This window comes from Eptatretus burgeri, chromosome 4 (genome assembly GCF_056783735.1).
Source record: "Eptatretus burgeri isolate ZD-2024b chromosome 4, Ebu_testis_v1, whole genome shotgun sequence".
Lineage (NCBI taxonomy): Eukaryota > Metazoa > Chordata > Myxini > Myxiniformes > Myxinidae > Eptatretus > Eptatretus burgeri.
In genome coordinates, this window is record NC_140964.1 from 120,143,606 (window position 1) to 120,169,910 (window position 26,305).

The 26,305-nt window shown below is 44.7% G+C and overlaps 1 protein-coding gene across 1 annotated transcript in view; it reads left to right on the forward strand.

The window, feature by feature from the left end:
* NOC4L (nucleolar complex associated 4 homolog) overlaps positions 1 to 26,305 on the forward strand; it is a 134,706-nt gene that overhangs the window by 12,709 nt on the left and 95,692 nt on the right. The window contains exons 3-6 of the mRNA XM_085879898.1: positions 13,688 to 13,794; positions 15,214 to 15,318; positions 23,237 to 23,371; positions 24,737 to 24,836. Of these exons, the coding sequence (XP_085736024.1) occupies positions 13,688 to 13,794; positions 15,214 to 15,318; positions 23,237 to 23,371; positions 24,737 to 24,836 (447 nt within the window). The remainder of the gene's footprint in view (positions 1 to 13,687; positions 13,795 to 15,213; positions 15,319 to 23,236; positions 23,372 to 24,736; positions 24,837 to 26,305) is intronic.

Consider the following 26,305-nt stretch of genomic DNA (forward strand, 5'->3'; position numbering starts at 1 on the left):
CGATTTAGGTTAAAAATTTGCGTCTTGACTCGCTTGATTCCACAAAACCCCATTTTGACTTTTATTGGTACATACCTGGATGGTGTTCACCCCTGCCTGAAACCTTACCATGCATAGAACGAACCATACCAAACCTTAGCATAATAGAACATGGTACCCATTTAAAATAAGCAATGGAAACGACCGTTAGGTTTGTTTTCTATGGCTGGCCGTTTGCTTAGGAATAGTGGCCAAAAGATTTCAGGTTTTCCATGGCTGGCCGTCTTTTTAGGAAGAGGCGTAACACCACAAACAATGTGAAAAAAGTGCAATTGCAAACATCCGGGTAACCAATACGTTTATTTAATTTCGTCTGGTTAACCATAAAATGAAACTGCATGCACCCGAAATGTTCTCGTCAAATGAGGCCTTCATTAAGTCTGAGGACCCCACCCCCCCCCCCACACACACACACACACACACTTACACACACACACACACACACACACACACACACACACACACACACACACACACACACACACACACACACACACACACACACACACACCACAATCACACTCTTCCCCCTCTATATTATTTCTGCATATAACTTGTTAACCTGTTGGTTCACGAAAAAATATTTTCACGAAAAAAATAATTGGTTCATGAAAAAATATTTTCACGAAAAAAATAAGTGACCACTATATTCGTTATTGTTGTGTGTCTGTCTGTCTGTCTGTCCCGAGCATAGCTCCGTGGGTTTTGATCCGATCTTGACAATTTTGGTGGGAGGTTGATATCATGATCTAGTTGTGTTTTCCTGAAAATGGGCGTGGTGCACCCATTATGGGTGGAGCCACGCCCAAAAAACATGTTTTTAGGGGGTATCCAATTTCAATTTGCATCTTCTCCTTGGGGGTTTGTCGAATCTGACAGGGGTTTCGGTATTTCGTTAGCCCAATGGCACCTGCATAGCCCCACGGAGCTCGATTTTTCATTTTCGTCCCAAGGTCAAGGTCACAAGGTTACGAACTTAGAAAATTGCTAATTGTGTTTTTAGGGGGTAGCCGATTTCAATTTATATCTTCTCCTTGGGGGTTTGTTGAATCTGGCAGGGGTTTCGGTAGGTATTTGGTTGACCCAATGGCACCTGCATAGCCCCACGGAGCTCGATTTTTCAATTTCGTCACAAGGTCACGAACTTGGAAAATTGTGAATTTTGACATAAAAATCATACGACCGCCCAAACTTTGAGAGCGAGGATGACAATATTTTTTATGCATAATCTTGAGGTCATTCCCCACCTAAAGTCTTGAAACCATTTTGCTCTATCTTGAACACCTTGCCCGTGGCGCCACCTTCAAGTTTGTTTTTACGCTGATTTCATCAAAGTATGGATAATCCGATGAGTGCGAAATGCCCTATATCCTACATGAAGTTATATTGTTCCTGGAATGTTCCAGAGGAAGTTTTGCACCAAAGGTCATAATCTTTGACCTTTGACCTTTAAAGGTCACAAAGGTCAAATTTTCAAAGTTGTTGGAATCAAACCGGGTTTTCGACCTTCTTCGATGAACTAACTCCAACAAGCTATAGCACGTATCCTGTTTCCTTATTCTAATGTCCACAACATTGTTTTGTGACCTTTAAAGGTTATGCAAAGGTCAAATTTTGAAAGTTGTTGAACGAAACCGGATTTTCGACATTTTGCAGCTGATAACCTGTCACTTGTACCACATCATGTTGATCATCTTAATAACTTGGTCAAACATTATCACATTGTCTCATCCTTGACTTCTGAAACAATCTACATCGTCAAATACCGCTCGTGAACCATCGTCGTCTTTAGACTTCTTACATTTCAAAGTTTATACATTTCATGTGTTCCCAGCTTCTGCGATTATTGTGAAAATGTCCTCATTTATTATTTTCATGCTGAGGCGCTCTCATGCCTGAGAACCTATTCAGAATGCACTCTTTCTTTGCTGTAACAAGGTCCTCCTTCTAACTGGAACGGCACTCAGTTGAGCGCATACCTCCGCCAGGCTGAACAGTTTACATTTATCGTGTATGTGTAACGGGTTCGGACGGATCTTCACCAAAATCGAATCGGTTATTCCTTGTCACACATCCAACCTGTCCACCAAGTTTAGTGTCAATCCGTCCACGACCTTTTGAGATATTGTGCTTTATATCGTTTTTGGCCCGATCTCTCAATGGTGAAGAATCACTTTCAAAATTCTCATATCTGGATCCGGATCAGGATCTTCACCAAAACGTAATCAATTCGTCCTTATCCCACACCCAATCTGTGCACCAAATTTCGTTTCAATCCGTCCACAACTTTTTGAGATATCCTGTTCACAGCCAAACAGACAGACGGGTGAAAACATAAGCTCCACCCACCTTGGGTGGCAGAGGTAACAAGTGTGACATTCGGTTCTTATGCCAACTTGCCAACAGACAATACTATTGATGTAAACTGTCTCATAAATGTAATAACCTGTCTGTCTGTCTGTGTGTAGCAACCATCATGCCAAAACTACCTGGCCAATTGCTCCCAAACTTGGCACATGGACTAAGTTTGACCTCTTGGTGAACATGGGCTACTCGGTTTCATCTGTCGTTGCGGGGGCTCGGGAGGGAAGGTCGACAAAAATTCTCGATGTGTGTGTTGCGGAGCGCCACCCGGTGGTGATGGCAGAGGGTATTATAATATAATTTATCATATTATAAATATCATATTATATATTTATCCGTACATTTGGTCCACGGACTGACTCCACATCAGTCAGCTGTGGAGATAACTTGCATTTTTGCAGTCTACACATCCCCAGAGAGTGGGAAACCCCAAAGCCAAGCTCCACTAATCTGGGAAGGCAGGAGAAGGAGTGGGGTAGTAGTCCAGAGGGATGGATAGGGATGGGGTGGGGGTCTGGTGCGAAGTGAAAGGGTAGGGCGGGAGTTCAGATCGATGGGAGTCCAGTGGGAGAGGAGTTGGGGTGGGATGAGGGAGGGGAAGGGATTGGATGAGGGAGGGGAAGGGATGGGATGAGGGAGGAGGAGGGGAAGGGGCAGGAGGTGGGTCCTGGCGTTGCCTGGCAATGTCGCAGGAACCCATGGGAGTAGTGAATATAGCTTTCTGTTCAAGGTGAAGCCTGTTGTCGGCTTAATGGTTTGGGTGGTGGGCTTGGGATCCGAGAATCCTGAGTTCAAATCCCGCTCGGCCATTGAATTAATAACAGGTGGGGTTGACTCAGCCTGCCATCCTTCCGTTGTTGGCAAAATGAGTCCCAGCTTGCTGGAATGCCCCGGTGTGTGCCTCGGTTTAGAATAGGTCCAGGGTATCCCTGCTTGTCGTAAGAGGTGACTACAGGTTTGGTGTCAAAAGGGCATCAAATCATAAAAAAACATTGCCCCAAAAAGGGAACCATGATGGAGAATGTCATGGGACCTGCAAGGCTAACCCCTGCTCTAGTCAGGGAAAATGGCGTGCGTGCGTGTGTGTTTTTTTCTGTTCAAGGTTGTTCCAGAGAAGTGCATGTTCTGTATTGGTCCCCTTCCGGTTTCATTCACCATTGATCGGGATTCTTCACCATTGAGAGAAAGGGCCCAAAACGATATCGTATTGTACAGCATTCTAGCTCTCCATATGTCTGTCCATCCTGATTGTGGTTTTTTGACTTTTTCCCCATGCACTTAAACATATTCAACTGAAACTTGGCACATGGCTTTATTATAAGTTACAGAAGTTCGAGTTTCAGGGCATTTCATCAATTTTTCACATAGTTTTGGACTTGGAGAAATCACATATTTATTACCTCCACCACCGAAGGTGAAGTAGGTTGTTTTCACCCCTCTCTGTTTGTCTGTTTGTGTACAGGATATCTCAAAAAGTTGTGGACAGATCCAGATGAAATTTTTTTGAACAGGTTCGGTGTGTGACAAGGCCGAACTGATTAGAGTTCGGTGAATATCCGGATCCGGATCTGACGAGGAGAATTTTTAAAGTGATTCTTCACCATTGAGAGATCGGGCCAAAAACAATATAAAGCACGATGTCTCAAAAAGTTGTGGACTGATCCGGATGAAACTTCGTGGACTGGTTGGGAGTGTGACAAGGAAGAATTGATTCAAAATTGATGAAGATCCAGATCCGAATCTGAATCCGACTACGACAATTTTTTAAGTGATTCTTCACCATTGAGAGAAAGGGCCCAAAATGATATCGTACTGGATAGCATGGTATTTCAAAAATGTATTGGGCCCGATATGTTCTCGTGGATCAGGTATGCGCTCTACCGAGTGCCCTTATCGTTATACAAGTGTCAGTGTTCAGCTTTTTCGATATAGAAAATGTCATATTGTTACGGCTGTGGAAATTTTCAATACACCAGAAAGGTCCTCAGGTTAGATATATCGATAAGTTCATGTGTAGTTAGATTTCCCCACCGTTGTTTAGAGGGAATTTCCGTGTTCACCGGGCTGCGACGCTTTGAGTTAGCCGTTTTTCTTTCTCTATCATTATTTTGGACCATTAAGCTGCCAACAACTCAAACACCACCAGCTTCACCTCTTTACCTCCACAACTCCATCCCGCAAACATCGCTTCACCGCCATTCCCAAACGATGCCTGCTAACAACCAAACCACCACAGCAAACCCCCCACCACCTTTGCCTTTCTCCTTCCCCAACCATCAACCACACCACCAGTCAACACCGAACGTCGTGCTGTCCAGGGCCCGTTCGGTGATTCTTGCCGAACGCAGCAAGCCACGAGTGTGAATGCGTTCCTTTTAGGAGAGGAAAACGGATCAGGAAGGCTTCACGCCCCTTTTCTTCCATCCAATGACTGAGCATCGGTGGCATGGCCCCGCCTCCGAACCCGCTGTGAATGCGTTCCTTTTAGGAGAGGAAAACAGATCAGGAGAGGCTCACGCCCCTTTTTCTCCGTCCAATGGGCAAGCGTCGGGCGATGTGGCCCCGCCTCCAAGCGCGTTTTGATCCGCGAATCTGCATACAAGCTTCTCCCCCGGTCTATAAAGACGCGAGGACAATGCAGCTCATGTGTGCAGAAAGGAGTGCAGAAAGTGGCGCTCGTCGAGTGAAGACGGAGGTCGACGTGGGGTGTAGAAAGTGGTGCAGAAAGTGGCGCTCATCGAGTGAAGACGGAGGTCGACGTGGGGTGCAGAAAGGGGTGCAGAAATTGGCGCTGGTCGGAAGTCGTGGAGTCTGAGGCGTGTGTTTGCGGGGATCGGACGGCGAAGGGGACGGAGCTCGGAGTGGAGGTCGAGGGACGAGTCGCGGAGTGGAGCAGGGACGCAGAAGAGGGCTCAGGGTCGAGAGTTCGATGGAGTCCGTGCGGTCCCGGGACCCCGCTAGTGGGACGGAGCGTCCGCCATTCCCCTCTCCCGACCCTGAGCATCAACAATCCCCCCCATCTGCACTGAGATAGCGCCGGTAACCCCGTCCGTTCCCCAACCCAACCATGGTGCCTGTGCGACGCACGCCTGAAGGAGCTCACCGACCATACCAAGGGCACAGAGTCAAGCACGTTACGCGGACATTGCGGCGAGCCTGCCATCGCGCCACGAGAGTGCGGGTAAGACCCCTTCGGTCTCGTGGACCTGGCTGATCACCCATGTCCCACGTTCATTTGGTCCACGGACCTGTCTGCCTCCTTGCCTGTGAGGGTGCTTGTGTTTTCTTTGCTTTTGTATATGTGTTTGTGGCGCCAGTCCGACAAGTAAATCTGATTAAGTGCTTGTACATTGCTTTAGTCGGTCGTATTGCTTTTACTTCTATTTGACTGTATACGTGCATTAATGTATGGCTGTGAATACGTGCTTGTCTGAATGTGAATAAAAGTGCTTGTCAAATTGTTTCCCATTTCGTTGCGTCCTTTCCTTCGATTGAAAGTTCCATCTTGCATCACGTAAGGGATTGGTAGTGGGTGTAGACACCCAATAAATAATCTGAACCGTCGAGGTCGACGATAACTCCGCTCGGCTATCCCTGCAGCACAGAACGAGCCGCTTCAGCGGTTCGTGTCCGGAGTCCACCTGCGGCATGGTACAACTCCTCGGTACGCTACCCGCGCGGGTACTTAGGTATATCGACATTCGGCGATTCACCCTATTTCGCATGGGTAGAATGCGGACTGAGTTGTGGTGAGGTTAAACCCCCACCTGTGGCTAGCTCCTTGGCGGTAGTTCCAAGAGGGTCACGACTAAATTGGCCGTTCCCGTGGGTGACTCGTCGCGATTCTAGTTACGTGGCCGATCGCACGCCGGGTGGGCGGAAATTCGTAACAATATTATGTATGGGTCAGTGTTTTTGCTTTTTAGATTTAGAAAATATCATATTATACATGGGTCAGTGTTCAGTTTTTCAAATTGATAAAATATCACATGTTATACATGGGTCAGTGTTCAGCTTTTTAGATTTAGAAAATATCATATTATATATGGGTCAGTGTTCAGCTTTTTAAATTTAGAAAATATCATTATACATGTGTCAGTGTTCAGCTTTTGAGATTGAGAAAATATATATTTACATGTGTCAGTGTTCAGCTTTTTAGATTGAGAAAATATCACATGTTATACATGGGTCAATGTTCAGCTTTTTAAATTTAGAAAATATCATTTTATATATGGGTCAGTGTTCAGCTTTTTGATTTCGAAAATATATTATATATGGGTCAGTGTTCAGCTTTTTAGATTTAGAAAATATCATATTATATATGGGTCAGTGTTTAGCTTTTTTAATTTCGAAAATATATTATATATGCGTCAGTGGTCAGATTTTTAAATTTAGAAAATATGATATATATGGGTCAGTGTTCAGCTCTTTAAATTTAGAAAATATCATATTATATATGGGTCAGTGGTCAGCTTTTTAGATTTTGAAAATATCACATGTTATGCATGGGTCAGTGTTCAGCTTTTTAGATTTAGAAAATATCATATTATACATGGGTCAGTGTTCAGATTTTTGATGTAGAAAATATCATACTATATATGGGTCAGTGTTCAGCTTTTTAAATTTAGAAAATATCTTATATATGCGTCAGTGGTCAGCTTTTGAAATTTATAAAATATGATATATATGGGTCAGTGTTCAGCTCTTTAAATTTAGAAAATATCATATTATATATGGGTCAGTGGTCAGCTTTTTAGATTTTGAAAATATCACATATTATACATGGGTCAGTGTTCAGCTTTTTCAATTTAGAAAATATCATAATTATTTATATGGGTCAGTGTTCAGCTTTTTAGATTTAGAAAATATCATACTATATATGGGTCAGTGTTCAGCTTTTTAAATTTAGAAAATATCATATTATATATGGGTCAGTGTTCAGCTTTTTAAATTTAGAAAATATCACCTATTATACATGGGTCAATGTTCAGCTTTTTAAATTTAGAAAATATCACATATTATACATGGGTGAGTGTTCAGCTTTTTAGATTTAGAAAATATCATATTATACAGTGGGGAGAACAAGTATTTGATACACTGCCGATTTTGCAGGTTTTCCCACTTACAAAGCACGTAGAGGTCTGTAATTTTTATCATAGGTACACTTCAACTGTGAAAGATGGAATCGAAAACAAAAATCCTGAAAATCACATTGTATGATTTTAAAATAATTAATTTGCATTTTATTGCATGAAATAAGTATTTGATACATCAGAAAAACAGAACTTAATATTTGGTACAGAAACCTTTATTTGCAATTACAGAGATCAGACGTTTCCTGTAGTTCTTAACGAGGTTTGCACAGACTGCAGCAGGGATTTTGGCCCACTCCTCCATACAGATCTTCTCCAAATCCTTCAGGTTTCGAGGCTGTCGCTGGGCAACACAGACTTTCAGCTCCCCCCAAAGATTTTCCATTGGGTTCAGGTCTGGAGACTGGCAAGGCCACTCCAGGACCTTGAGATGCTTATTACAGAGCCACTCCTTAGTTGCCCTGGCTGGGTGTTTCGGGTCGTTGTCATGCTGGAAGACCCAGCCACGCCCCATCTTCAATGCTCTTGTTGAGGGAAGGAGGTTGTTCGCCAAGATCTCGCGATACATGGCCCCATCCATCCTCCCATCAATACGGTGCAGTCGTCCTGTTCCCTTTGCAGAAAAGCATCCCCAAAGAATGATGTTTCCACCTCCATGCTTCATGGTTGGGATGGTGTTCTTGGGGTTGTACTCATCCTTCTTCTTCCTTCAAACATGGCGAGTGGAGTTTAAACCAAAAAGCTCTATTTTGGTCTCATCAGACCACATGACCTTCTCCCATTCCTCCTCTGGATCATCCAGATGGTCATTGGCAAACTTCAGACAGGCCTGGACATGCGCTGGCTTGAGCAGAGGGACCTTGCGTGCGCTACAGGATTTTAATCCATGACGGCGTAGTGTGTTACTTATGGTTTTCTTTGATACTGTGGTTCCAGCTCTCTTCAAGTCATTGACCAGGTCCTGCGGTGTAGTTCTGGGTTGATCCCTCACCTTTCTCATGATCATTGAGGCTCCAGGAGGTGAGATCTTGCATGGAGCCCCAGACTGAGGGAGATTGACTGTTATCTTGAACTTCTTCCATTTTCTAATAATTGTGCCAACAATTGTTGCCTTCTCACTAAGCTGCTTGCTTATTGTCCTGTAGCCCATCCCAGCCTTGTGCAAGTCTACAATTTTGTCTCTGATGTCCTTAGACAGCTCTCTCGTCTTGCCCATTGTGGAGAGGTTGGAGTCTGATTGATTGAGTGTGGACAGGTGTCTTTTATGCAGATAACGAGTTCAAACGGGTGCAATTAATACAGGTAATGAGTGGAGAATGGGAGGGCTTCTGAAAGACAAAACTAACAGGTCTGTGAGAGCCGCAATTCTTACTGGTTGGTGGGTGATCAAATACTTATTTCATGCAATAAAATGCAAATAAATTATTTAAAAATCATACAATGTGATTTTCAGGATTTTTGTTTTAGATTCCATCTTTCACAGTTGAAGTGCACCTATGAAAAAAATTACAGACCTCTATATGCTTTGTCAGTGGGGAAACCTGCAAAATCGGCAGTGTATCAAATACTTGTTCTCCCCACTGTATATGGGTCAGTGTTTAGCTTTCTTAATTTAGAAAATATCACATGTTATACATGGGTCAGTGTTCAGCTTTTTAAATTTAGAAAATATCATAGTATACATGTGTCAGTGTTCAGCTTTTGAGATTTAGAAAATATCATATTATACATGTGTCAGTGTTTGTGCTGTATCACATGATTGGGTTTTCGTATATCATGCCTCGCCCGCTAGGGGTGGCAGGAATGTACATCCGGACGCGCAATAAAGCGGAGTTGATGCTGGCACGCTTGCTTCTCGTGTTCCACTGCACCTCGGACACTCTAGTTGGCTGACGAGGATGGTTGAAAACGGACATGTGCCCGTTTTCGTCGGAGACGACTTCGAATTGTTTTCAAAGCAATTGGGATGCTATTTCCACGCGAATGATGTGGTCGACGAGAGCAAACAGAAGTCGATCTTGCTCGCTTCGCTTTCGGCGGAGCATTATCGACTACTGAGTGATTTGGTGGCGCCGGACAAGCCCCGTGATGACGGGCTGTCGTTTCAGGACATTGTGGAGAAGATGAAAGCAAGCATGGCGCCGGAGAAGTCATTACAACTCGCTCGATACCAGTTCGATCGCCTCTCGAAAGGTTCAGAGGAACGCGTCACTGGTTTCGTGGCGCGGATTAAGCATTCTTCTGTGGCCTGCAAGTTCACGGCGGGGGAGCATCCAGCGCGGCTCAGAGATCGTTTTATCGCTGGTTTACAAGATGCGAAGATGGTTTCGGCGGTTCTACGGCTGAAAGGTGAAGCCATGACATTCGACTCGGCGGTCAGCACGGCTACAGCGGTCGAGCAGACTCGCGGGGATGTTCGGGCCATCACCCGCCACGCGGGGTCGCGAGCACCCTGGGACGCGCGCATGACCTTCGCTGCAGGTGACCCCGCGGACGTGTTTGGGATGCGGAGGTCGACACCTGTGCCGTGCGTGCCCGTATAAAGGCACCGTGTTTAAATTGTCACAAGGTGGGTCATCTGAAGCGTGTGTGCCGTGGGGCGCCGGCCACTGTTAGGGTCATGGACGGCGATGTGCGAGGCGACCTGGGGCGGAACCGGCGGCCGTTGTTGAGCCTGTTTTCAATTGGCCCGGCGGTGGCGCGCCTGATGACGGTGGAAATCGAAGTGAACAAAACGCCGATCACGTTCCAGGTCGATACGGGAGCGGCTGTGTCGATCATCGGCGAACAGACCGCGCGTAGACTCAACGGCCTGAAGCTTATCAGGTCCAACCTCACACTGTTCACATACACCCGCGAGAAGATAACGCCAGTCGGGATGGCAGACGTGTCTGTGCGGTACCAAGGCCAGGTCGCCACGCTTCGGGTGTACGTCGTGGGGGGGGAAGGGACCATCTCTCCTCGGCCGAGATTGGCTGGCCCGCATCAGGCTAGAGTGGGCCGCAGTTCATCTTGTGCAACCCATGCCGAGCCGGTGGGAGGATCAGTTGGAGAAGATTCTTCAAAGACAGCAAGGTTTGTTTTGCGACGACCTTGGGAAACTCAATGGCATGGAGGCAAAACTCTTCCTGAAGGAGGGGGTGGTTCCTCATTTTTGTAAACCACGTCCGGTGCCGTATGCCCTGCGGGACAAGGTCAAGGGTGAGCTGGATAGGCTGGAGGCTTGTGGAGTGATCGAACAGGTGTCGTACTCAGATTGGGCCACTCCGGTTGTCACGGTGCTGAAACGCAATGGAGACGTCCGATTGTGCGGGGACTTCAAATCCACGGTTAACCCGGGGCTCAGCGTGGAGCAATATCCACTGCCGTCAATCGATGGAATATATGCGCGATTGGCGGGGAGTCAATACTTCACGAAGCTAAACCTGCGTGATGCATATTTTCACCTGGCGATGGATCCCGGGAGTAGCGAGCTTTTGACAATCAACACGTGTCAAGGACTCTATCGATATACCCGACTCTGTTTTGGGATTGCTTCGGCCCCAGCCTTGTGGCAGAAAGCCATGGATCAGGTTTGCATTGGCCTGCCTGCTCAGACCTACCTGGATGATGTGCTCATTGTGGGGAAAACGGCGGACGAGCACCTTGCGAACATTGCCCAAGTGCTGACAAAGCTAGAAGCGTGCGGCCTGTGCTTGAACAGGGACAAGTGCGCGTTCTTCAAGCAGCGCTTGGAATACCTCGGGCACATCATCATGCCGGAGGGGCTGTTGAAAGGTCCTCGGAAGGTCGAAGCGATTCAACACATACGACCGCCTAGCGACAAGATGCAGCTGCGCTCGTTCATTTGTATGGCCCAGTATTACCAAAGGTTCGTGCGAGGGCTCAGCTCACAACTTGCGCCGTTAACACGGTTGCTCAGGAAGGACGAGCGCTGGGCTTGGGGGCCTGCACACCAGGCGTCGTTCGACCGCGTCAAGCGGCTGCTCACAGAGGATACGGTCCTCCTGCACTACGAGCCTGCGCGTCCGCTCCTATTGGCATGCGACAGCTCTGCATAAGGCATCGGGGCAGTGCTCTCCCACAGGATGGACGATGGTTCCGAGCAGCCTGTTTGTTTTGCATCCCGGACCCTGTCCGCAGCAGAGCGGAGATATGCCCAGATCGAGCGTGAGGCTCTCAGCCTCGTCTGGGGTGTGCGGAGGTTTCATCAATACCTGCTGGGGCGGCATTTCACTTTGCAGACGGATCACAAATCGCTTCAATTCATCCTGAGACCCGAGCGCGGGGTGCCGGTTGTAGCAGCCGCGCGAATACAGCGGTGGTGTCTGTTTCTTGGTGCTTATGATTATGATATTCATTTCTGAAGCACCGAGAAGCATGCTAACTGTGACGGGCTCTCACGCTTGCCGTGTGCGGAGGGTCCAGCTGCGTCTGAGTTGGCCGACCGGGTCGATGTGTTCACGCTGGGGCAGGTCCAAAGCGGGCCGGTCACGGCCAGACAGGTCGCGGTGGAATCGGCTCGTGATCCTGTGCTCGCCCGTGTCGTCCAGGCGATTTCTACGGGGAATTGGAGCGATCTGCCTTCAACACCGGCATTTCAACCTTTCATGTCACGCGCATCGGAGCTGTTGTTGGATTTTCTGCAACCTGGAGGGTCGGGGAGTGGGGCGGTGTCGCGTCCGACGCGGCTGCGCGGCTTCGATGTGGGGCAGCGGGTAATGGTGCGCGATTATTTCCACAGTTCCAAATGTGTGCCGGCTGTTGTCTCTGTGGTACTGGGGCCGGCGAATTGCATGGTGCGGACTGATGGTGGGGAAGTGTGGAAGCGGCATGTGGACCAAATGCATGATCGCTGTCCAGCGTCACCCCCCCACACACCCCGGGCCGAATGATGTGGTACCCCCACGTGTAATGTCGCCAGGGCCAGATATTGTATCGCCAGGGCCGGATGTGCCGATGCCCAGGGGGTCTTCGCCTGATTCTGTCCTACCAGGGGAGACGTCGGGCAGGCTGGTCGGCCGGGGGCGGTTGTTATTGCGGATGGCGCGAGTCCGGCGGGGGTGTCACCTCGACCGAGCCGGGAGGCGTCTGAGCCTGGGCCGTCTGGCGTCGCTGCCCGTCCGAGGCGGGTCAGAGTGCGGCCGCGGTACTTGGAGGATTATGAGTGCTGATGGGTTTCGGGTGGTCATGTTATGAGTGTCCTTTCATCATTTGACTTGTCATTTTACGAGGGGAGTAGTGTGCTGTATCACGTGATTGGGTTTTCGTATATCATGCCTCGCCCGCTAGGGGTGGCAGGAATGTATATCCGGACATGCAATAAAGCGGAGTTGATGCTGGCACGCTTGCTTCTCGTGTTCCACTGCACCTCGTACACTCTGGTGTTCAGATTTTTAGATTTAGAAAATATCGTATTATATATGGGCCAGTGTTTAGCTTTTTTAATTTAGAAAATATCACATGTTATACATGGGTCAGTGTTCAGCTTTTTAAATTTAGAAAATATCATATTATACATGGGTCAGTGTTCAGCTTTTTAAATTTAGAAAATATCATATTATATATGGGTCAGTGGTCAGCTTTTTGGATTTAGAAAATGTATTGTATATGGGTCAGTGATCAGCTTTTTAGATTTAGAAAATGTATTATATTATATATGGGTCAGTGTTCAGCTTTTTAAATTTAGAAAATATCACATATTATACATGGGTCAGTGTTCAGGTTTTTAGATTGAGAAAATATCATATTATGTATGGGTCAGTGTTTAGCTTTTTAAATTTAGAAACGATCACATATTATACATGGGTCAGTGTTCAGCTGTTGATGCTGCATGCGAAATAATTTAAAACCATTGAGCGATTGGGCCAAAAACGATATATAGCATGCTATGCCAAGAAGTTTGGGATGGATTGTGACAAACTTTGTATACTCGTTGGTGACAGAAAAGAAGCCGATTCAATTTTGGTTCAGGTCCGGATGCAGATCCGGCCTATCAGTGGGATATAAAACGTAAACTGTTCAGCCTGGTGAAGGGATGCGCTCTTCTGAGTACTGTTCAAGTTTAATTCTCGATCCGTGCAGTAAAAACCCAATTTTGTTGTTTTAAATATGGTTTTGTTTTAAAATAATGCATTTGCTGCTCTTATTTTCCACATCAACTCATCGAGTGATTAAATGCTTGTTTACAGAAGAGTTTTCTCCTGAAGATCAATACAAGATATGGATAAGACGTCGATATAATGAGTGCTCCAGCCATCTTCTCACATTGATGATGCATTCTTCTGCACCAGTTCAGGTGAGTTTATTTTGTTACTCACGCTGAACCGTCTTAGGCTGAATGCACGAGTATTTCATTGATCCCGCCCGTGTGTTTCTTTGTTTGTGGGCAGAATAACTGGACAATGAGGGCAGCTAGAATCGCCAAATTTTCCACAGAGCTTCATATTGTAAATGTGTCGGACGAGTTAAGTTTATACCTCACAAGAAAAAGTATGACCGCCTGTCCTGAAGCTCAACCCCCCTCCCTTAGACCGACTAAATGAGTGCAGATTTGGATTCAGTCAATACACCTTCGTTCGGCATCAGATATGAAGCTTGTGGCCAAATTTTAACAAAATTGTGTGTTTGGTTCAAGCGATAATGACTGAAGTGTTTACGGACTTGCTCACTCACTCACTCACTCACTCACTCACTCACTCACTCACTCACTCACTCACTGACACTGCTTGATCGCGTAAGCTCACCTGATTAAAGTACAGGTGAGCTAAAAATGAATATTCTTATAGTCTGACTATATTTGCTCACTCTGTGGCCACCCGACAATCTGTTCCCTCTCCAATGATTGTTTCAACCAAAGTTGTTTCGTGAAAGTTTCATATTCATGTTGAATTTTAAAAAAGTTGTTTTTTCTTAAGTTTTTATTATTATTTTTATTTGCATTTATTATGATATTATTGTTTCAAGAAGGATTACTGACACTGCCATTGCCTCCCAGTTCAGTGTTCATCACATAATTTTGAAGATACTGGCAAGAACAGACTGGACAGATTACATAGATAACCTCATTCAGGTCAACCAAGGGTTACAACCTGTCAGGATTGTTATCTTGTAACACTTACTGGACCGAAACACATTTCCACAGAACTACATTATCTCTCCAAAATTACCTGCAAAGTTCAATCAACCATCAAATTTTGACTGAGACCTTTCAGAACGGTCTTCATGCAGGTAGTGTGATGTCTGTAAGACTACTGCTCCACATCCCTCCAACACCGCCATCGACAGCAGTGCATGCAATACGTGACACAACATCACAGCCGGAGGGTGAACTGTTGGCACCATGTTATTTTCACCGACGAGTCAAGATTCTGCCTCAACTTCAATGACAGATGTGTTCGAGTCGAGGGATTAGGTGGGGGATCCGTTTGATATTTGTGTGTTAAGTGGTGTTATCATTTTGACGATGGTAGTTTGATGGTATGGGCTGGTATTTAAGTTGGCCGAAATACTTATCTTGTCATGTGGAAGGGTTCTTAACTGGTGTTGGATAGAGATTACATCATTATGCCTGTAGTCTCTTTGGCCCAACAGCCAGGTACCAACTTCCTCTCTATGGATGATGGCCCCTCTTCTGTAATTGGTTAGAGTATTGAGACGTCTTTTGTCTTGTTGCTTCATATTTCATTCCTGCCCCCCCCCTCTTCTTTTGTTGCAGGAGCTGGCATTGTGTACACTCATGCGTTTTGTCCAGGCAGAAGGGTCCTATCCTTTGGAGTCTCCAGGAGATGTTTCCCCAGCTTTCCCCATGGTGCTGCTGAAGGTGTTAACTTATCTCTTTATTTTTCATTTGTCTAATTTTCATTAAACACTCGAAAGAACCCGATTCTAAAATGTGCAGACTTCTACCAGTTGATGAATTTTCAGTGAGTTTTCTCTCAAAATTGGTTTACATTAACATTAATGTAAATCAGTAAGAAGTGAATTATACAGCGTGGGCCATTTATATCTGACACGTTTATTAGTGCTATAAATAATTAATGAACATCATAAATACCGTGTATAGGACATTGTTGGAAAGCACAGAGATCAGAGATTATGCTGAGATATAACACAGATACTTAAAAGTTACATCCAACAAATGGGCCCCATTGGAATCGTTGCATTCGTGAATCAGCATGTTGTTCATTATTGCATGCAATGTGTCTTGAGCAATAGTGTGGATGGTTGCAGTGATGTTTGCTTCAATTCTTTGATACGTACAGGTGAATTCTCATCTGTTGGTCATTGTGTTTCATCATTCAAAACTTTCAGGCATCTCCTGCAACAGTGGGGAAAAAATATACTGCGTCCCACCAAAATGATGACAGATGTTTCAGGTATAAATTCCCCACCAAGTAGAATCCGTGTAGAGTAACCGTCCGTCTGCCACCCAGACTGCTATATTCGTTGAATTGGGTTCTCAGTGACCACATTACTTGCCTGATCTCATCCTCTTGTTGAATGTCAAACAACATCACTTATAATCTGTATTATAAAAGTGAATTTTTATATATATTTGCTTATTTGTTTGATTTGTTTGTGTACACTGTTGCGTTTGTGGAAATTCACAAAACATCACACAGGTTCCCCGGAGATCAGTTATTTCGATAAGTATGTGTTTCAGGTTAGAATCCCCACCGATGTGTAAAGGACATTGTTCGTGTGCCGGGCTGTGAATCTTTGAGGTGGCCATTATTCTTTATCTATCTTTTATTTCAAAACATCGCAACACCATCATCGCCTACAACGCGAACAGACAACAACAACCGTCATCTCCTCATCCTACAACAAACAACGCCACCTCCGCACCAACCGTCATTGTGCGCCGATTACCATATTCGGATTACAGGATGGCTTTCCCGAAACAAACCAGTGACGTCAAACATGGGGTTTCCAGCGAGGATTTCGAGGGGTGAGAGGTCGGAAGTGAAGAGTGGGCGGAGCCCCAGCCTCGGGTGAGAGTTCAAGGGGCGGCTCGCTAGATCAAATAAAAGGGCGGAGCTCGACTAAGTCGGTGTGTCGCAGTCGCCGGGCGAGGAGAGCCAGTCGTGTGTGTCGCCAGGCGAGGAGAGCCAGTCGTATGTGTCGCAGTCGCCGGGTGAGGAGAGCCAGTCGTGTGTGTCGTAGTCGCCGGGCGAGGAGAGCCAGTCGAAGCGGAAGCAGGAATCGTGGGCGAGGAAAGCTAGTTGGAGGCCAGTCGTGTGTGTCGAAGCTGGAGAAGCTAAAGAAGGAGTGGTCGTCGCGGAGAAGCAGCCAGTCCGGCGAGTTCGTCGGAGTCCGAGCGAGGAGAGCCAGTCGGAAGCGCTTGGGATGACGGTCGACGGGACAGCAGTGGAGCTTGGTGGTCTGGGCGAACGGCGCTGAAGGCGGTCGAGCGACGTTGCTCAGGTGGTGGACGGGTCACCAAGAACATCAACTCTCAAAGAGCAAGGACCCGTTCACTCCTCCGAAAGCATCGCCCGCCAGGCCTGACCAAAGGCCGCGATGAGAGCCGGACCACCGAGGAGAACCAAGCAGCCGCTCAAGCCGCTCGCACAGCTGCTTAAGCCGGTCGGCCGCTCACGCGACTGGCGCGTTGTGACACGAGGGCCAGGCAGAGACACCACGGGTCGCAGACCCGAAGACGTTCGAGCCGTCACCAGGGGCAGCCAGGTAACCTGCATGGCCTCTCGCGAACCTTCGGTCATCCAGGCTCCGGGTTCAAATAAAGGCTCACGGGCCCGTTTCTTTTCTGGGTTTTTGTATGAAAGTCTGTTCTGTGGCGCCTTGTCTTTGTAAGTAGAAATGATGGTTAAGTGCATGCCTGTACATAATTGAATATGCATCAGCTGTAGGCTTTTCTCGTGTCATGTCCCCTTCCCCCATTGATTGCTTGTCTAAAAATAAATGCCCCATTGTTTGAATGTAAACCTGTTCGTTGCGTCCATTCCTCCCATTGACTTCCACGGTGCGCTCGGGAAATTAGTAGGCTGTTAAAGCCAATAAAAGTGGTCATTTGGTCCGACGGACCTTGGTGATCTCCGCTCGGGTCACACATGGTGCGGGCACGGTAACGGCTCGCCCCGCTCGCCCAGACGATTGCTCCCACTAATGCAAATCATTCAACCAGAAGGCAAGTGATGTGATCGGTGGGTAAAGGCTGGAGTTCCACAAGGCAGTGTTCTGAGCCCTGTTCTTTTTCTGGTTTTCATCAATGATCTCTCCGATTCCCTGGAAAACCCTCTTTTTCTCTCTGCTGATGACTCCACCCTCTCTCGTTACATCTATCATCCCTCAGATCGGCAAGCAGCAGCCTTTTCACCCTCTGCAGATCTGGATAAAATCACAAGGTGATCCAACACGTGGAACACGTCTTTCAACCCTGACAAATCTCACACTCTCACTGTGTCTCTCCGAAAGGACTGTGTGGAAACCCCCCCCTCCTCCCATCTACTTTTTCAACAATCTTCTTGAAGTCCTTTCATTCAAGCTTCTGGTTCTCACTATATGCCATGATCTTTCCGGGGAGAGGCACATTTCCAACCTGGCCTCCAAAGCCAGTCGCCGACTGGGAATCCTCTGGGACTGGGAAGTCCTTCCTTGGCACACCTGAGCTCCTGACCACATACAATGCTTCCGCCCGCAGCCTAATAGCGTACTGCTCTCTCCTCTGGATTGGTGCTCCCGCCTCTCACCTTCCTCGGCTTCACGCTGTAGAAACCAAGGCATTTAGGATTATTGGCATCTTCAGTGAGTCTTTGGGCTTCTCACTCTCTCACCGCAGGCAGGTCTGTGGTCTTTCTGTCTTCTACCATCTCCTTTGCGGCTTTGCCCCCCCCCCCGCTCTGTCTGAGATATGTCCCCCCCTCCCCCCCCCATATTTCCGCAGGGCGCTCAAGGTCCGCCAGCAACCCCATTCTGGTAAAACTACCAAAATCAAGAATCACTTGCTCACCATCACTCTTTCATTCCTCTTTCTTTTTTCCCCCACCTTTTGAACAAACTCCCACTCTCTTCAATCCCATTCTTCCCTCCATTTTTTTTTTCATAACAACTGTTCACCATCATCTCTTATCTTCCCCCATCCAAAATCACAATCTTTTCTACCCCCGCTAATCCACCCTAAACACACCTCCTTCAACTTCCTTGCTTTCCTTCCTTAAAGTCCCTGTCGTGTTAGGACCTGAAAGTCTCTATAGTGTCCATCTTGTTTACCCTGTGTACCCCGTCCCATTCCTCTTCCTTCCACAGATCTCCTCATGTCTCGGTTCTGTTTTGTTTTGTTTTGTTGTTTTTTTGCTTCCTTCTCCTGTTTTTTCTTCTCTCGCCCGCCCCTCTTGTCTCCTGCTCCCCTTGTTGTGCATTTCTGTGTGTTAGCTCTTATATGAGCCTCGACAGTGCATTCAAAAAAATTTCGAAACATGTGGAGTGTGATAGGTTCAGGTCCAGATCTCCATTTGACACTCCCCCGATCTCCATTGGACATAGTCCTACACCAAAGCGTCACCTCCAACCCAGAGGTCTTGGCCAAGGCATTTATTTTGCTCGCCAGAAATGGCACCCTGTCAAACAGACAAAGATTACATGGTCAACATCAGTTAAACATCAAACTGAGCTGCCTATCCGGATTTCAGGCTTGTTTGCTCTCATCAAGACGGCAAACTGATAAATATTTAACCAATGATGACCACATTCGTCGTTTCGAATCAGACGCACTTCCTGACTGTTATGGTGAGCATCACCGCGGATTATGTCTCACACGGGAAAAAAAAACCGCATAATCCTCACAGAGCAACCATGCGTCTGCCACCCAGATGATTGTTCCCGCTAATGCAAACCATTCAACCAGAAGGCACGTGATATGATCGATGTCGGACTATGTTCAATGGAGATTGGGGGAGTGCTTGTCATATTCCACACGTTTCGATTTATATATGCGTATGTATGTATTTTTAGGTGTGATCACAAAGTTTGGTGAAAGTTAGAATTAAATAATTTTATTTAACACTTACATCATTAATCCCCTTCGAGGGAACTCCCCTCCCACACGTAACTCCCCTCCCACACGTACACATTGTTCCACTGTCCTTGCCACTGTCGGAAACATTTCTGTAAAGTCTTATTTGTTAATCCCCTTCAGAAGGTCTATCGTGTTTGATTTGATTTCTTTGATTGTGTCAAATCACTTCCCTTTCATCGTTTGTTTCAATTTGGGGAACAGCCAGAAGTCGCATGGTACCAAGTTGGGCGAATATGGTGGATGCGGGCTGGACAACAGGAATCTTTTGCTGCCAAAATTGTTGGATAGACAGCGACGTGTGGCAGGGTACGTTGTCGTGATGGAGGAGCCACCTGTTGTTCCACCTTTTTGGACTTTTCCATCTGACTGCCTCTCGCAAACATTTCATAACTTCCACGTCGAAAGCTGCATCAACTGGAGCACCTTTGGCAAAAAAACTCTTCATGAATCATTACTTCCATATCAAAGAACGAATCAGCATGTTATTTACTTGGCATCTCGACTGATGTGCCTTTTTCAGTCTCGGTGATGCGGGTGTCTTCCACTGGGAGCTCTGTGCTTTCCATTCCAGGTCAAACCGGTAAACCCACGACTCATCACCCATTATCACCTCGGGTAAGAATATTAGATCCGAAACGCATCAATCAAACAAGTTGGATGAAATGAAGACATGTTTTTATCCCCCGCCGCGTGGCGGAAGGGGGATATTGTTGTCACCCAGGTCGTCCGGCTGTCCATCCGTCCGTCCGGGCGTCAACATTTATAGCTGTGAGTGCGATAATTCATAAACTGTTCGCCATATCGATTTGAAATTTGGGTCACATATGTACCACCTGAAAAGGAAGAACCCGATTGATTTTGGGTGTGGCCGGATCCAAGATGGCCGACTGGGGCGGCCATCTTGAAAAAAATGTTTTTTCGCCATATCGATTTGAAATTTGAGTCACACATGTACCACCTGAAAAGGAAGAACCCTATTGATTTTGGGCATGGCCGGATCAAAGATGGCCGACTGGGGTGACCATCTTGAAAAAAATGTTTTTTGTAATAAATGGAAAACCGCTTATCTGATTTCAATTATTTTTGGTTTTTACATTCCTCGCCCCTGGGGAACTTTTTTGAGATGATGACCAAATGGTGTCTTGTTTCCAATTCACCTCCCTCATTATCTGGAATATGTATGACCTTTTTCATTCAATGGTGGGGGATTCCCCATCTCTGATGGTATATTTATTTTTGGTCATCTCTAAGGATGCGTGGAACGAACTTGTGCTGAGGCATTTCATGTTCAAATCGTCCGTCAGTGTGGTCTGAATCGAACCAACCGAAAGACTGGTCTCTTCCACGATCTCTCGAATGGTAAAACGTCAGTTTTCATTGCCGACGGTGTTGACTTGAGCAATGTTTTCATCGGTTCGTGCAGTTGATGGATGACCGCATCTTTCGTCATCTTCCAGCGACTCATTTCCTTCCTGAAACTATTGAAGCCACTTGAAAACGGTCATCTTCGTCACAGCCTCTTCTGTGTCGAGCGTTACGAGCGTTTGGTGTGTGTCTATCGCTGTCTTGCCAAGTTTAAAACAAAATTTGATGTTTGCACATTGCTCAAACTTCGACATTTTCACCAAAGCACACGTGCTCATACAAAGCAATGCCACCACGCACTGGCGAGTAGTAAAATGGTGTTTGTTAAGGTCGGTGTTTGGAGCTTATTGCGTTAACACTCTCACTTTGCCAGCATGTATCAATGTTCACACATTCATTAGTAGAGGCACCATTCACCAAACGTTTTGATCACACCTGGTATTTATACAGGGCTTTCCATCCATTTATACAGGACCATACTCTGTCCAGAGCATTGGTGCTGCCTCAGCAGTCTCCTGTGCTATTGGGTACAATCCTGGACGGGTCGGCACTCTGATGCAGGATACTCGAATGGCTCAATCATCCCAGCAAGCTGGTGCTCATTTTGCCGACCTCGGAGGATGACGGGCAGAGTCAACCCCATCTCATATTAATTCAACAGCCGAGCGAGATTTGAACTCAGGACCCAAGGATCCCATGCTTACCACTGTATCCATTAAGCCAACACCAGGAATTTTCAGGGCTCTCATACTCAGATTCCCTCACTTTCCGATGATGATGATGATGATGATGATGATATATCTCTGTCGTATAGAAGAATCAAAAATAAAGATTTACTTCCTCCAACCATCCTGGCTTCAGCAGAGAGAATGTGTGACCAAGTCCCACCAGGAGTAATGGCATTGTGCCTCAATATCAATATGGAGTTACTCAATATCAAATGTCCACAAGATGAAGATTTGCTGAAAGCGGTAGCAACACAAGAGACAAAGTGCAAACAAACAAAACAAACAAACAAAAATATACCTTCAGCAGACCATGCACATGATAGTGCTTTGGAGAGCAAGATGTATGTATATTTTTCCAAGTAAATTTGGAAAACTGCAACAAAGTAAATTCAATGATTAAAATTAAATGTCTATTGCTTGCAACAAGTAACAAGCTTTACCTGATGAGAAATTTATTTGATGACAATTACAAATACCTTGAAGGAAATTATTTTATGTTGAGTTGTTTGACAGTTGGGGGTAGAGGTAACACACTTTCCTTTTGAGCTGTCTAGTCTGAGTTCAATTCCCTACCTTACTGTAAAGTATTACCTGCAGATATTCTTTAGTCTCATTCTTCCCTCCAGGTCTTCAAGACAGCTGTTCATCACCATCTCAGATCATCCCCCATTGAAAACCATTATCTTTTTTACCCCCATTAAACCACCCTACCCCCAAATTTCTAGTTTTTCCTTCCATCCTGTCCAACCCTTGCCCCCTACCCCTCATTCTTACCCACATCCTTTGTTCAGCCGTGTCAGGCTATTTTTTCCCTTTTGCCCTGCTGTTGGCATTTGCCCCTCTCTCTCCTGTTCCTTTTGTTCTGTTGCTTCTTGATCCATCCTGTGTTCTAACCCTACCAGGAGCCTTGATTGTGTATCAAAAAAAAAAAACCCCGAAAAACTGTCAGATTGGTGCTTTGCAGGCAAAGTTTTGCCACACAAACTACACTGTCCATCGGACGGAATGTTAAGCTGGTTGTCTCGTTTGCTGGTATTAGTTTATGGACTTGAAAGATCCATTGGTGTCTTTCGCCAGGAGTAGGAGAGTTATCACCGGCATCCTGAACAAATTACAAATTCCTGCCACTTTCAGTCGAACGCAAGTCCTGGTCAGCTGGTTCTTGAAAGAATTTGATCGAAAACATTCTCTGGCCAAACCCACAACAAGGTGGGAGCAAGTAATCGGAGCAAGTAAAGAAGTGGTAGTTTTCTTTAAACTGAGTTGGACTCGTTTGTTTTAAAGGTTTATCGTGATGGTATGTCCACATTTGTGACGTCAAGAGGACTCTAATTTTGTGATTCAATTTTCCCCTTCAAAACACTTTATGTAAAAAAACAATTAAACTTTCATAAAATTTTCTAGCCTACTCAAAATGGGGAGCTTAAGATTGCAAACTGTAGTGTAAAAGTCCCCTTTGGTGTGTGTCATAAAGCTCTTGGCCGTACTCGCATATATGGACTGATTTCCAAATCAAGTTGTGCATTTCTCTAACAAAATGTACATGTTTCAATGAACAAACGTTAAATTAGGATTTCTATGACTACGGTCTGATGTTCTACTTCCAGGCAGTGGTGGATCAGATGTTGGTCGAAGATGTCCACACGACTGCACTGCTTACTCGTTTTCAAGAGTTCCTTGAGTTCACTGATGTTGTTTACTACACAATGTCTGTAATCCGGGCTTCCCTGGCAGGCAAACAGGTGAGCTCGAGTTTAAAGATGGTTGTTGATCTTCTGTTGTGGATTTCTTTATATTTGTGAGTTTTGTTTTCTGTGACAAACTGATGCTTCATCTTCATGTAGCGCATGTTGTGTAGGGCCCCGTACCGTGTGAGTTTGTTACTTGCGACTGTGAGTAGTTTCTGCTGGAGAAACCTCAGACTTTATGCACGTACCTGTGTGTTCACACAGATCTTTGCTTTCGTAACGGTTTGCTGTGTAGCCTTGAGCCGTTATTCTGAGTACTGATTCTTGTAGTGTGACAGTTTATTTGTCTTTAAGATGTTCATATTTTTTTCTCTGGGTTGAAACCTTAACTTATGTTTCCTCTCAGTGTCTGTTTAATCAGATTATTGATCAACAATTTGATTTAAGGATATTGGGTTATTTCTGGTTTTTGCTACCTCAACTGCCAAAGGTAAATGGAGGTTATGTTTTTACCCTTGTCTGTTTGTCTGTGAACAGTTAAGGACGGAATCTGACCAAACTTGGTGACGGATTGGGTGTATGACGAGTACAAATTGATTCAATTTAGGTGAAGATCCATATCCGGATACAAGAATAAAAAAAAAAAAAAAAAAAAAAAATATATATATATATATATATATGTGTATGTATATATATATATATATATATGTGTATGTATATATATATATATATATATATATATATATATATATATATATATATATATACTGTGTGTGTGTGTGTGTGTGTGTGTGTGTGTGTGTGTGTGTGTGTGTGTGTATATATATATATATATATATATATATATATATATATATATATATATATATATATATATATATATATATATATATATATATATATATATATATGTGTATATATATATATGTGTGTATATATATATATATATATATATATATATATATATATATATATATATATATATATACATACATATATATATATATATATATATATATATATATATATATATATATATATATATATATATATATATATATATATATATATATATATATATATACACTGTGTGTGTGTGTGTGTGTGTGTGTGTATATATATATATTTTTTTTTTCAGTGATTCTTCACCATTGAGAGATGGGGCCAAAAACGATATATAGCACCATGTCTCAAAAGTTGTGGATGGATTATGACAAAACTTGGTGTATGACTTGGGTTGGTGACAAGAACAAACATTTTAGATTTTGGTTGAGGTCCAGAGCGGCGGGATACAAAATGTAAACTGGTTAACCTCGAGGAAGTATGTGTTCTACTGAGTGCCGTTCTTGTTTGTCATGTTTTGTATCACAAAGTTTCAATATAACTCGTTTATAACCATGTACTTTTTACTTATTTCAGGGCCTTGCACCATCTTACCTGGAAAAGCTGTTAGTTTTGCTCAGTGCTTTGCACCCACTGGCTGCTGGGGGACAAACCAAGTTTTTCATCTCTTGGGAAGGTTTGTGACTTTCTAACCATTACACTTTGTACAAACACCATTGTGCAGCCTGCACAATGGTTCACATCTTCATAAAGTGGGATGTGCTCAACGCTTTCATATTTGTATTCCTGTTCATGTGTCCGTCAAGTTATTTCAAAACAATATCCAGTACAATGGTAACAAGAAAAAGACCAATCAGAGATTGCAGACCCTAGCCAGGACTTCTTTTGAGTGGTGTATTTTTATAGGTTTTATGGTAAATCCAATATGGCTGCCAAACCTTGTGACCTATGATATCATATGTGTGAACCTTTTGTTCCTTATGGTCAGGCGGTCATACATGTAAAGTTTCACCTCAATCTGTTCAGCTACTTCAGAGAAGAAGATTTTTGAAGGTTTTATTTTTTTAAAACAATATGGCTGCAAAATCACGTGACCGATGACGTCATGAATCTGTGGACCATTTTATCCTGAGATGACCTTCAAAAATTTTCAGACTGATTGGATATGGAGTTCTAAGTATGCAATTATGACGTCATAACGAGGGCACCTATGATGTCATAAAAAAATTTATGTAACTAGATGGTATTCAAAGAATACATACCCCATGCATCTTGAGAAGGACTTGGTGTGAGCCAACTTTTTTTTTCTTTGATCCAATTTGGTGCCAGACCACATAACTGATGATGTAATCTTAATCAAACGATATTTGCCATGGGTAGTTGATCAATTAGTTAAATTTTGCATTGCTCGGTTAAGCGGTTTCTCCTACAAAGATTTTAAATGATTTTCCCTGAGATTCAAAATGGTTTTAGACCACTTGACACATGATGGTCATTTTTTGGAAAATCCTGTTCAAATTTCAAGTCCATCAGATGAAAATTGAGGATTTCAGAAATTTGGCCTTTGTTGACCTTTTGGCTTATGTTGATCTCAAAAACAATTGGTGGTTGAATTCAGTGAGGTGATGTGAAAATCCTCTTCAAATTTCTAGTAAATCAGATGACAATTGAGGATTTTGGAAAATTAGCCGATGTTGACCTCAAAAGAGTGACTTCTATAATCACATGGTCATGTAACGTGGTAAAGTTTCAATTTCCTCCACTGACTGGTTTTCGATGTATACCCTCAGCAAAATGTAGACCTGACGTACGACATGCATATGTACGCTACTGATCGCTCAATCCTGCTTTTTGCTTCGTGAGCGCAGGGTATTAAGGCAATTGGGAGACCGGCAAATTTAGGTTGTTGACGATGAAAGTGCTATTGGGCTGATGGTCGAGATACCACTGTTGAAGAATGCAATGAAGTTGAGAATAGGACAAAGATGGGAGGAGGTTCCTGATGTTGGAACAATGGAATAAAAGTGAGCATAAATGTTTAAAGTTTACAGGCAGAAAAGCAATGAGGAATTCGAAGAAGCAGTGAGTTTCAATCTTGTATAAACACAATAATGAGTGCAGCTTAAGAGTCCTTGTGCCCAAATC